The sequence below is a fragment of the Rutilus rutilus genome, assembly GCF_951802725.1.
Source record: "Rutilus rutilus genome assembly, chromosome: 19".
NCBI lineage: Eukaryota > Metazoa > Chordata > Actinopteri > Cypriniformes > Leuciscidae > Rutilus > Rutilus rutilus.
Window position 1 is genome coordinate 11218456 of NC_140232.1, and position 13675 is coordinate 11232130.

At 36.9% G+C, this 13675-nt stretch overlaps 1 protein-coding gene across 5 annotated transcripts in view; it reads left to right on the top strand.

The window, feature by feature from the left end:
- The window catches only part of sorbs3 (sorbin and SH3 domain containing 3), a 65436-nt gene that overhangs the window by 9166 nt on the left and 42595 nt on the right, over positions 1 to 13675 (top strand). Inside the window, exon 1 of one of the 5 annotated variants that reach the window (XM_084388442.1) lies at positions 1447 to 1568. The exons of 3 other annotated variants lie outside the window; for them this stretch is intronic. In XM_084388442.1, coding sequence (XP_084244568.1) covers positions 1542 to 1568 — 27 coding nt within the window. In that variant the 5' untranslated portion in view covers positions 1447 to 1541. Of the gene's footprint in view, positions 1 to 1446; positions 1569 to 6793; positions 7004 to 13675 lie in introns of those variants that run through there. One more of the 5 variants, XM_084388444.1, reaches the window with a different exon arrangement.

Below are 13675 nucleotides of genomic sequence, written 5' to 3' on the forward strand. Positions count from 1 at the left end.
ATTTTGTCAGTATTGGTGCAACATGTTTACTCTATAATTTAGTGTAGAAGTAGTTGACAAATCATAGCCATTTCAGAGTGTAGTTTCATTATAGAGAAGGATTTGTGCTTGTTTGGGATGTTGTTTAAAGTAGGGATTGACAATCTTTTTTTGGACCCATCAGAGACATAGCAGAAGACCCCCTGTTATATTATATAAAATGTATTGTATAATTGTCTGTAATAACGTGTATAGTACTATATTAATGCATTTACTTCACTGGGAAAAAATTTGAGATGGGTAAGATTTGTAATGTTTTTGAAAGAAGAATCTTATATTCACAAAGGGTGAAGTTATTTGATCAAAGATACAGTAAATAAAACATTAATGGTGTGAAATATTATTACAACTTAAAATAACAGTTTTTTTTTATTTGAATATATCTGAGAATATATTTTATGTGTGTAATGGCACGGCTGAATTTGCTCATTTGGTGCTCAAGAAACATTTTTAATATCATTTTTTTGATTCCGCTGCTTAATATTTTTTGTGGAAACCATGATGCATTTTTTTCAGGATTCTTTTGATAAACAGCATTTATTTGAAATACAAATATTTTGTAATATTAAATGTCTCTGCTGGCACTTTTAATCAATTTAAAGCATCCTTGCCGAATAAAAGTTTTAATAAAAAAATCGTACCGACCCCAAACTTTTGAACGGTAGTGTACATTTAACTTTTCAGTCGTATTATCATTATTGATCTACAAAGCCATGTACTTTACTGTAATGCACATTACAATTTAATTTTTCTTGATACATTTAAAACATTAAGCTGAACTTTAGCTGCTTAACATTAGCTTTAGTTGAAGTATTGCGCTTTTTTTATGCAAATTAAACATTTTCACAAATGCAGTAGACCCCTGGTTTAAAGAAGGGCCTTTATGTGCTTTCTTTCTTTATATGAGGTTCATCTGTACGTTTAGTACAGAACTGAAAAAGAATGGTAGATTGTTTATCAGGTTATGATGAGGTTTCTTTCGGTCCAGTGATCACCATACTGGCAGACAAAATATCTGCTCGCTGCAGGAGACCGGCCATTAATAACATGCCTCTCATTTATTAAGCCCTCTCTCCTCTCCTCTATAGTTCATCACTCACTCTTCTCTGCCCTCTCAATGGTTTATTTCTCTTTCCTCAGTCTCACACTGAACTTTCATTCCAGTATAAGACCTCTGTATTCTCCTCTCCTCTCGTCTGGTCTCACCTCATGCATTCTCCTGTTTAAACTGTCAGTTGTGAAATGTATTTTCTTCTCTCCTCTGTTTTGCAATAGTCTGGTTGCCACACACACACACACACACACACACACACACACACACACACACACACACACACACACACACACACACACACACACACACACACACACACACACACACACACACACACACTGTAAGACTATACCATTTAAGACTGGTTTGCCCTACTGAGCCAAACCAATGAATTATTAAGAACGAGCTGGCTTCCCAAGATCCAGTGGAAAAAAGCCAGCAATGGAAAATGCCACACATGCATAAACGAGTTCAGGTAATCAAGAATTCACTCTTTAAAATTCATAAAAAACCACACTCAGAACTAAGGCAGTTGTGCCCGATACATTTTATTACCGTTTTGTTCCTTTTTATCATGGTGGTGGTGTGGCTTAGTGGTTAAAGACCGGATTGTAGGTTTGAACTCCACAAGGGGGGATTGAAGAACAATCACTGTTGTGCTCTTGAAACTTCAAGTTGTTCCACTGAGACTTCAGATCAATATGATAAATTACTACTTATGAATGATGATATGATAACGTTAAAACATCTCGTTACGACTGTAACCCTGAGAAGGGAACTCAGCACTGCATCAGAATGTTGATGCTATGGGAACACTTCTGCCTAACTGCATCTGAAGCACGTGTGAAATCACTCCAATCTCATTGGCGAGACATCGTCCTGGGATGGATGACGGTGCACCGTTGAAGCTATAAAGTATTGCCTGAAGTAGACAACACAGTTTCTCGTTCCCTTCTACAATTGTTACTGAGACGTTTCCTTTTGAGGGAACTCAACGCTGCATCAGAATGTTGGCGCAAAGGGAATGTTCATACCCACTACGCCATACTGAACAAATGCCCGTCCAAGTGTGAATCATAATGAGCACAACTTAAGTCACAAGCATTTGAGATCCTGCTGTGGACTCTATATCCTGGCTATAAAATCTGATGGAGGCATGTGGAGAGGACCAGCCTACCGCATCACAAACCTCTTGAAGGGAAACCCCTGATAATAATGCTGTAGAGGGAGCCATACTTCTCGTAGAGTGGGCTCTTATGACTAGAGGCAAAGGAAGACCACACGCCTAAAAGCCAGAGAGATAGCATCTACAATCCACTTGCTTATTCTTTGCTTAGATGCCAAGGAGCCCCGTCTGGGTGAACCAAATCAGACCAACAATTGATCATATTTACATCACTGAGATGAGCAGTGGATGTAACAATTAAGTGCAAAGCAAATTGAGCTTCTCTTGGTCCTCCATCTGAAAAGGAGGAGGATAAAAGCCTTCAAAACATAAGTGTGTTACATTTGTAGGCACTTTAGGCACATAACCCGGTCTAGGGTAAAGAAAAGCTTTTACCATGCCGGGAGCAAACTCTAGGCAGCAGGAAGCAACAGAGAGTGCCTGCAGATCTCCTACCCTTTTCAGTGAAGTAATTGCAAGTAAGAACGCCATATTAAGAGGAGACAGACATTTCTCTGAAGCTGACTCAAAAGGCTCAAATGGTGCCATGGACAAACCCTCCAATACAATGGACAAATCTCAGGCTGAAACTCTTGAATGACTCCACTTGATTGCATACAGTTTCCTCATGGAGGGGAGGTAGAGGGCTGTAGAGTTTAGAATGGTCTCAACAACCTTGGTTGAGAGACCAGAGTTCAAGATTTGGTCCCTTCAGGGGCAAACCCACAGATGGAGATTTATATCTCCAGTCACGGGTGATAAATGGGGCACCCCAATGGGGCACCATCAGCTTGAGACAGAAGATCCCTCCTGAGGGGAATCTCCCTTGGAGAGCCATCCAGGAGAGACATCATGTCTCAGAACAATACTTGTCTGGCCCGAACGGGGCTATAGTAGCAGATGAACCTCGTCCTGGCAAACTCTCTCCTGAACTCCCAGGAGCAGAGCAACCGGGGGGAAATGTGTACATGTAAGATATTTTGGATTCAAATATCCATAAAACCACTAAAAGATATATATTTGTTGTCTACATTATCCCAAATGTTTCTAACAATGTTTAAATCCAGAGAAATCAGCGATTTTAAACAGTGTAACGGACCCTGTCATTGCATCGCCTGTCAGTGACATCATATCCGTGCTACCCTTGATTTCCTACTTCCGTAGAGACCACAGAAACACCAAAGATGCTTTAATATATTATGTTTTATTAGGCAGGTGAGCAGCTGTTTGGAGACCTCTATCAACAGAATAGTAAACATTGTTATATAGTTCAACACGGTTAGTCTTATTGTTTGAATATATTGTTTTCTTGATTTAACGCGAGTAACATGTTTGTACCATGCCTCAGAGACGATGCTATTTTGTCAAATGGCTTACATAGCAAAATCTAAAAAAAGCTTTATTTGTAGTAAAAGTAAACAGAATTTTCCCCACCATATATTTTAATTGCATGCCATTTAGCAACGCAAGTCATCCAATGCGAACGCATAGAGTAACGTTATAACCACTTTCAACATACTCAAACATATTTAGTATGATTGTTTTGACCAAGTAAAACAGCGCTGCATTACCCCACAATTTTAATTTGTCAAATTAAGTGACCTGTAAGAGTAGTTCTAGAGTGCGCACACACAGAAAGCCACCTCTGAGCCGACACGTGAGTACACACAAAATTATGTCAAAATGCCTGTCTTGATGAGTATCCACGTAAACACAGTCGGTTATGTCTTAAGTGAACGAAAAATGTTAAGGAACTTTCGGATGTGTGTCAATATAACGGATCCATGCATTAGGTCTTAAAGTGAAAGCAGCCTCATAATATAAGCTAACTACATGGGTTACGGTTAGGTTTAGGGATAGGTTCAGGGTTAGTACCTAATTATAACCCAGTTATTGTAACTGCTATATTAAGTACATAGTATGTACATGGGGAACAGTTTTTCTTGTATTTACTTGTGCTATTGCATTTGTTATTATTTTATTATTGTCTTTTATGTTTATTATTGTCTTTATATTAGTTAGGCTAGTGTTAGTTTTTGCTTTATCTGACCTGGGGCCTCATTTATAAAACTGTGCGTAGGAACCTTACTAAAAATGTACGTACGCATAAAAGCCAAAAATGGCGTACGCAAAAAAATATTCAGACTTATAAAACCGTGCGTACGCCAGTACCTGCGCAGAATTCACTTTATAAATCCCAGTCAGCGGAAGATTGTGCGCACATGCGTCTCCACCCGAAATAACCATATATGGAGCTTACAACACCTAGTTTTACTATGCAGATCCTCATCTACATATCATTTGCATATGATTATTCATCCACGTGATAACTTAAACGTTATCACGTGGATGAATAATCATATGCAAATGATATAAACGGTACAAGAAACATTACATTAATACAAATCAAGTAGTTGTCTATCCTTGCCTTGTTTTTGAATAGCCTATAAATCAAATAGTGTAAAATACATTTCAGAGAAAGTTTTTCTCAATCTTTTCCACTGGCCGAATTGTATTTTTAATTGATTTATATTTTTAATGGAAACAGATAGGCCTTGGGCATTATTTGCACGAAACTATTTTCTCAGACAATCTGGTATTATCATGATAAGCAATTATCTCTGTGGTTAAAACATTAAAGCACGCCACAGGAAAAGTGTTCAAAAACAATCGCATCCACAACAAATATTTCTATTGATTGAATTGAATATAAAAAAATGTTGTAACTTTTCAGTATGATTTCATGTTTAAGTGTTTAACTCCATAATTTGAATGGCATATTTAATCTAAATGTTTATATCAGAAGTAAAACATAGTTTAAATCATTATTTTATTTATTTAAACTGCGTCAGTTTCACTAAACGGCCCAACGCGATCGCTGGCGCGGACATAAGAAGGAATGGATATTTGCTTCAAGTGACAGGCTTGGTGAGTGAAATTATATTTGTATTATCTGTCTGTATTATGTTTAATTTTAATTCTAAATTCTAAAAGTGACCAAAAAGACATTTAACTCCAACTCACCATCGGTGTCGCCAAACTGCTCCGTCTCCAAAATGTGCGTACGCATGGGTCAGAGTTTGCGTGTAGGTGCGCATATTTTCACGTCAAGTTTTTCTTTATAAATCCCACCTTTTGCGCAGGAACTGGCGTACGCATGTTTTCAGCCCCGTTTTGTGCGTACGCAAGCTTTATAAATGAGGCCCCTGGTCAGAAGAAAAAATCCTTAGTGTTGAGGCCTGAGTCCATTTTTTTTTTTTTTTAGCTAGTTAACATAAATACTTGTTAATAATAATGATATGATGCCAATTTTCTGTCAAACAGTAACCTAAACGTGTACCGATTTGAACTGTATTGCAGAAAGATTGGTGTCATTATATCATTTATAAAGTTTTTGTATTGACTTACTGGTAGGGTACTTTTGACTTACTATAAAGTAATATAGTGCTGCCAATTTAGAAGGGCATAGAAAAGGGCATATGGCATTAGAACAACACCAGTGTGAGTAAATTATGACTTAAATTTATTTTTAGGGTGAACTATCCCTTTAAGTCTTGTAAATCAAATCATGAGTACTTTGTACCTGTATGTGATAATCCACAATTACCCTCAGTATCTTTTAGCACAGTTCCTAAGAAGATGACAGGACATGTCTATGTACAATGTCTGAGCAGTCATTTATATAATGATAAGGTTAACATCTATAAAATATGTTTCTTGAGCACCATATCAGTATATGGTTTCTGAAGGATCATGTGACACTGAAGACTGGAATAATGGCTACTGAAAATTCAGCTTTCCCATTACAGGAATTAATTACATTTTATAATAATTATGTTAAAGTAGAAATCAGTTCTTTTGAATTGTAATAATATTTCACAATATTACTGTTTTTACTGCTTTTGATCAAATAATTTGCAACTATGGTGTGCATAAGTATGTGTACTCAAAACATTTCAGTGTAGGCCTACTTTTTTCACAAGTTATGTTTTCCTGTAGTTTGAGACCATTCCACTAAATCTTACACTTTCTTGACATATCTAAGAATTGGGCATGTTTCTCAATTCAAGCCCTCTGCCTTTATTTGAGTTTATTTGTCTATTAGCGGTTCAAAAATTTCTCAAGCATAAATTCACTTTTCACTTAGTCACTTCTGTCCTCCTCTGGTTGGCCATGTATGGCCAGACACACACAAGCAGTGGCTCGTAGAAAAACAGTGGGGTTGGGAGCACAGGAAGGACAGAGCAGAGCGAAATGAGAGGAGAAACGTCAGGAGGTGGATGTGGTTTGGTCTTTGAATTCTCCAGTCTTTAACCCCGTACTGTGAAATATCACCTTATGGCCACAAAAGGCTGACTGCCTATTCAAATGTTCTTTAGTGAAGGCAGCCAAAAGTGAGCCAGGCCTCTGCACACAGTCTGTATGTTACCATAGTAACCCTTGTCAACCAGGAAGTCCTGTAGTGGTGGAGTGAGAGAGAGAGAGAGAGAGAGCGAGAGAGAGCGAGAGATCGAGAGCATGTGTGTGTCAGTATGTGAGAGGGACTTAACAGAGGTTAAGTAGACGGGAGCAAAAACCAGTGAGGGAGAGAGAGAAAGAACTGACCTTAAAGCAGACAAAAAGAGAGAAAAAGTACAGAAAGAGCAGGCTGCTTCTACAAAGCAGACCAACCAGCACGTAGGGAATTGTGTGTGTCATCCTGGGAAATCTGTGCGTGTCACACACATACACACCCACACAAACCGGTGAGTTGATTTTTTCCATCTGACAGCCATCAGCCTGTTAGCGTGAGTATTGTAAAACACAGTAAAATGATAATGTAAACCAACTCATTTATTCATGCAGTTCTGTTTGGCCCAGTTTTGGCAGGGTTGTGTTGAACTGGTAGACCGCTTTACTTCTGAAGTTGATTCTTAACTCTCTTTGAAGGTTTAAGGGTCTTTGGTGCTAGTTTTCAAAGCAGTGGATAAGAGCAGAAATGCTGCAGAAAAGCCAAAATGTGAAGTCCATGGTGTTCTGTGTTTACACTGATATTTCTATGTAGCCTTTATGTTGGAAATAATTTGGTTTCAAGTGGCTGGACCTTATTGAGACAGTTGTTCCTGCTTAGAGTGGTGTGATTTGATTGACATTTGATTATTGTAGTTTGACCCTAAATGCATTCTGTTCATGTACAGAGTTTGTTGTATTTACGATGAAATGAAATACTTTTGTACATTTAATCTGTTTGATGTCATGATTTAGTGTTATTAAATCATGCAATCATTTTGGATGCACAAAATGCAATTGGTTTATGTTATCCAACATTGAAAGACTGGACGATGCGGATACACCATTAAAAAATGAGGTGATTTTTAAAATTCTATACTATTTTATATAAATTAAAAATAAAACACTGAAAATTAAAATTGTAATGTATTTAAGTGAACTTTAGCATCACAATAGCGTATTATAATGTACAGTATGAAAAGTGGATTATCATTCTGAGATCTTCTCAAGATTACATTTAACAGTAGGCTATATTTTAATGATCGGTGTTTTAAAGATTAATTTTAAAGTTGGCATGAAATGGAAACATATATTCACCTAAATGTTCATATCAAAAAATAAATAAATAAATAAATAAAATATATATATATATATAGATTGTAAACAATTATAAAATGTCGATCTTCAGTGAAATGACAGACTTCTTTATTTAGTCCGCTTAAACCCTTCCCTTTCTTACAATAGACTTCAACCTCGCTTTCATAATTGTCTCCATCCAATCAAGTCCCTGCCCTAAATTATCTTTTTCTTTTTCGATAACCTGTTACTTGGATGTAAATCACAATACAGAAAAAACTGTACATTGTGTTACATTGCAACTTTAAATGAGCGTAAGATGACCAAAACATTTTATAAATGTAAAAAGGGGGAAATGATAATGTGCAATATCAACTGACATTGATTTAAAAAAAAAAAGAAAAGATCTCAGATAACCGACATATTGTGGTGCAAATATATTGTGCATCCATAGTATTGGCCTTAGAGATATATAATATAATACATCAAGATATCAAGCTAATATTAAGACTGAAATAAATGTAGAATTAGTATAATCAGACTGCTTTTCTCAACCTCACATATTCCCATGCTATAGTTAATGCTAGTTAAATATATTTTCCCAGAGTGCTCCTCAAGTCAGTGACTGACAGCTTAATCTCATTGAATATGTCCTGCATTTCTACACGTCTGTCTGGGTGTTTCTCACCGTTGTAAGGCAAATGAGTGCAAACTTCAGTGTCAGCTCCATTAGTGCGTGTTCCAGTGACAAAAGCATGGAGGAAAGGGTCTCCTTTCTCCCCTCTGAACCTGTCAGGTCCATGAGAACAACCTAAGCAACACACACTGATCTCTCTGAGAATATTCTCACATTGTATGTGTGTGCGTGAGTGTGTGCACGTGTGCTTTACATAAGCATGACATTCTATGGGGACCCTCATAGTATGGGGCATTTCCCAGCCTTTGATCAACAAATACATAAGGGTACAAGAAAATGCCATTTTCTTTACGAAGAGACGTCTTGCTGATTTGAATCATCTTCAACACAGTCTCCACACTTTAGAGTGTAGTTGATTTTGGATGGTGCACAGAGTCCATGCGGAGGAGCCCATGTTGACTCATCGCTATCAAATTGTTTGTGGGATCCATCCCTCCTGAGTCGAGCGATGGACGACCATACATGGTGATCAGATGGACCTGCTGCTGATTAATGTGTGTATCATGTAATAACAGGAGATTGTAAACAGACGCACAGCAAAGCCTTGTATGGTGTCCGCTTGCATTCATCAAGAAGTCAAGCGCAACAGACCTGTAAAAGAGAGAGAGGAGAAAAGTTAGCAATGAAACATATTTGGTCGTTTGCTTTGTTCTGCTGTTTTTGTTATTTTTAATTTTTAGAAAGCTTTCCCTTATTTCAGCATGCAGAGACCATTTGTTGGCTGACTACCTTGAAAAGTGTAACTTAAAGTCTTAAATAGTCAATAATTGTATCCTTTTAAAACTCATCTTTGATCACCAAAATGAAATTAGAAAAAAAAATTCCGGTGAAAGAAATGCATCATGCCTTAACATAGCTTGAATGCAACTCTACACCCTTGCTTCATTTAGTATATGCGGATATATTAATATGCTAATTAGCCCCGCCTCCACTCACGCCAGCTCACAGATTCACTCGGCCTACTTACTGAGGTAAACGCTGCACAATGGTATCGCTCTTTACAACATCTGACAGATAATAGTAAATAATATGATTAGAATTTTGCTTGACTATGTTATCAAACAGCTAATAATGTGTTGCTAATGTTACACAAACTATGTTCCCGTTCACCATTTCAGTCTGCCTTCTAACAATCGTCAGAAACACTTTGGACAACTCAGAACATCAGTGGATAAAGGCATATACTGTAGTTCATTATAACATTGTAATGTACATCATACACCCGCTATATTGCTAAATCCACCCGATTTTTCAAATCAACAAAAAAATATACTGGGATAACCTGGCATCTCTCAAGACTCCCCTGCTAGTTCGCTGTTAATGATATGCTAAAGCCTGCCGGCACATTGACGTGATTGGTTACAAGGAAGTTTGTGACGTCAGAAACACCAGCGATTTCAAACCGCGTTTTTTTTTTACTAGACAGAGAGAAAATATTCAGGAATGGTGCTGGCTTACGAATTTGCACATGGTTTGTCTTAAAGCACGTTAAAAAACACATAGACATATTAACAACATTAAAAACTTGATTTTCACCAGAGGGGGACTTCTTACAATATCCCTCATCTGTGGCATGGGTTGTCTTCGTTTCGTTAGGGACTGTTTGTTTGGACATTTCTGTGTTATTTAAACATTGTTTGCTTGAACATCCAAACAGCCTAGCACAGCAACAGCTTGGCCAATGAAGTGTTTTGGGGTGGGGCAACCTGTTTTTTCAACCAATGGCAGAAGTGGGGAGTGCTAAAAAAAAACCTGTCTGAAAACAAATCATTATTTTTGCAATTATGTTATGCACTGAAATTACACTTTTCCACTTTAAGTGTGTGTTCTTGCCTTAGTTTCTAAAGCCCAAACCGTACTTAAGGTTTGACAGAAATGCTAGTAAATGCTTTCAATACTTTAGTTTAATGGTGTGCACAAACAAACACACACACTAGAAGGTTTTATCTTTGTCCAGTTTTTGTGCTATTTCTTTCCAGAAGTCATGAGCAACAAAAAAATCTCTATGTACACATTTAAACTAGAGTCTCGAGTAACTCTTAACCACTCTGCAACATGGTCATTTCATGTTGTTGCGTCTCCAGTAGTTTGTTTTTGTCGTTCGATCTCACCCGTTTCTTTTTCAACATCAACGCAAAGATTGGGGACTAAAGTTTTGGCTACGATGTGTTCAGTCTGACCTAACTGGTTGTTGATGTCGCACAATGTGCCATTGATTTTACCCAAGATCTCACTCATATCGTCAAGTCAGATTTGATTAAGTGATATGATCTAATCATGATGTTGAATCTTTTGGCTCAATCTCACCTCATACTGTGCTTTGTCTGTCTACTCTCTTTTATCTCTATAACATTCACGCACACATAAAATCTCTACAGAAAAGCTCTCAGACATTTACCTTTTTGATTTGATTAACAAAGTAGCAAAAGATTGATGTGACTCATTCAGATTTGATCAGACAATGAACTATATATGAGGATTAATACGAAATACATGAATTACTTGCAATGAAATAAGTTTTTATTAATATAGTTATATATGTCTATATGTTGCTATAGCCTATTCTGTATAGAGTGGCCACCAAAAACTATTTGAATACTTAAGCCACAAGTAAAATGTATGAATTCCATTGTGTTACATACAAAATATGATCTGCAAATTCTTTCAGAGCTTTCTAGTGTTTTCTTATATAATGCAAAGACAGTGATATATTTGTATATTCTGAGCGTCCAGATTGTTTTTGGGGTCACTGAATGTAGGATGTAGATGTGTATAGTATAAAATATGAATTCTATAATAGATGTGAATCTAGAGTAAATGTGTTCACCGAATTGAAAGGCACAGTTAATTACTCATCATGAAAGTATGCTACATACTGTATCTGCTGATATATTTATATAAACTACATGATTGAAAAGTCATTTTCCCCATTGCAACAAACAAACCCGCCCACACTCAGGACATTTTCCAGATGCCGTTGTGAAAATAAATGGAGATGCAGGGTAGAGTTCATTTGATCACTCGCTGGGGAATGGTGTGCAAGCGCTCTTATTTGGACAGTTGGGATTCACAAAAATGGCCAAAAATGTACTGAGCTGAGAGACAGTTCTTAGTTAAACAAAATTGTAATTTCATGCTGACTATAAACTGTGGTTAAACACATGGTTCCAATGACTCACATTAATCCAGTGACTGAGTCTGTTAATGATTGAATGGACACTTTGAAAGGCTCTGAAGAAGTATGTCTGCATACTCAGTGTGACCCCTTACTTTGGTACCTTTCCAATAAGAACAATAAGGTGTGGTCACTTAGTTTAATTCTTGAATCAAATCTATTTTTAGTCATTTTCAGTGTGCATTACCCCCACATGTAAGTAATTTCCAGTAAGGGGTTTTCTCACACCAAAGAATGAACTCGCTATTGTTATCAAGGTCAACCGGACAAATTTGACAAGTTTTTCCTCAGCATTTTGACATAGAAACAATCTAATCTTGTCAGTTCTATCTTCGGCTTGTCTATTATGGCTTTTGATAAAAAGGTCTGTGCATAAATTAAGCTTGTCCTGAAAAGCAGAATGTTTAGCCTCAAACTGACCTGTGTCTCTTTTGACCTTTGATCTTTAGACAATGATGTAAAGATCCAAACTGCTGTCAACAAGACAAATGAATCACCATTCCATTCCCTCACTGATAATAATGCTTGCATGTTCAACGTGCTTCACTGCAATATAAGCATTTTAAGTTTTAGTTTAAGTGTACATTCTTAAGTGGCCTTTTATTTAATTAATATTATATTATCTGCTGTCAGCATGATTGAGGCGCAGCAAAGAGGAAAATAAAGAGCTGGATCTAATTACACATTTTCTTTAATAAACAAACTCAAAATAACACTTCTTAGGGTAACATAAAACCAAAACACGATACACAGACCAACCGAGATCAGACAAAGGCTGTGTCCAAATTCGCCCCCTATACCCTTTAATAGGACACTGTTATAGGGGGACAACCATTTGTAGTGGTGTGCGAAACCAGAGTGGACGTTAATGAGTGCACTCATTTAATCTTACAATGCATGTTGTATGCTCAATGGCTAGAGAATACCCATAGTGCACTGTGAGAATTGCGCGCCGAATAACATCTGACCAGAAGATGGCGCTCGCAGCTGAATCATCAATCCATCCATTTTCCAAACCGTTGGTCCAATGTGGATACAGTGTAATATTGTGCAGGCATAAATTCCTTTTTAACTGATTATTAAATTGTTTAATTAAGATTTATACATAGTTTCCATGGCAGAGTTCAATATAAATCTTTTCATTACTACTGGAGCTGCCAGTTTTCTACGTTTCAGATGATTATTAAACAGCAAGCACAAACTATGCAAAAGTGGCGCCACGCTCTGAATTCACTCACTCGTTTTCACCTTCAAGTGGACTATATTAGTGGACTAATGTAGAGAATAGTGCGCTTTTTGAAAACGCTCTCAAACTTGAATAAATTTGAAAATGCCGTTTTCGCGTTGTAGTGTGGACTGTGAAAACAGAGGTATTTGAAACCAATGCACGTTTAGTCATGTGATACATATTGTACACATAGATATATACTGTTTATGCCAGTATTGTGCCTGTTATGGACAAAATAAGGTAATTAAATAAACACAGGTTTGACATAAAAACCATGGTAACAAATGAACACAGACAAGTGCAATCTGCAAGTGCAGTTTTTAAATATAATATATATATCGGATTTGAAGTACAATACAATTAATCAAAATGTCACACTTTTTCACAAATGGATATTTACTTATATATAAAAATGAATATAAAGATTTAAGGATCAGACCCTTTGTTGACCACTCAAATTTGAAGTATTCTCAGATATTCTTGTTCGTTGAAACAAGTAGCTTTAAACACGCAGGCCTTGATCACTACACAAATTACAGATTGTCTTTATCTTATCAAATGCAATCACGTGTAAATGTGCTTGTGCATGCTAAAACAAACTGTCATATCACAGCTGGCAGGAGCACTAGCAGTCATTATCTTTGAGGAATGATGCGTCTCCTACAATATATTCAGTTTACACTCACCAAAATGTCATACTGTCTAGAATAAATAATAGATAAATTGATAAACTGGCCAAAAAGCATCTGTAA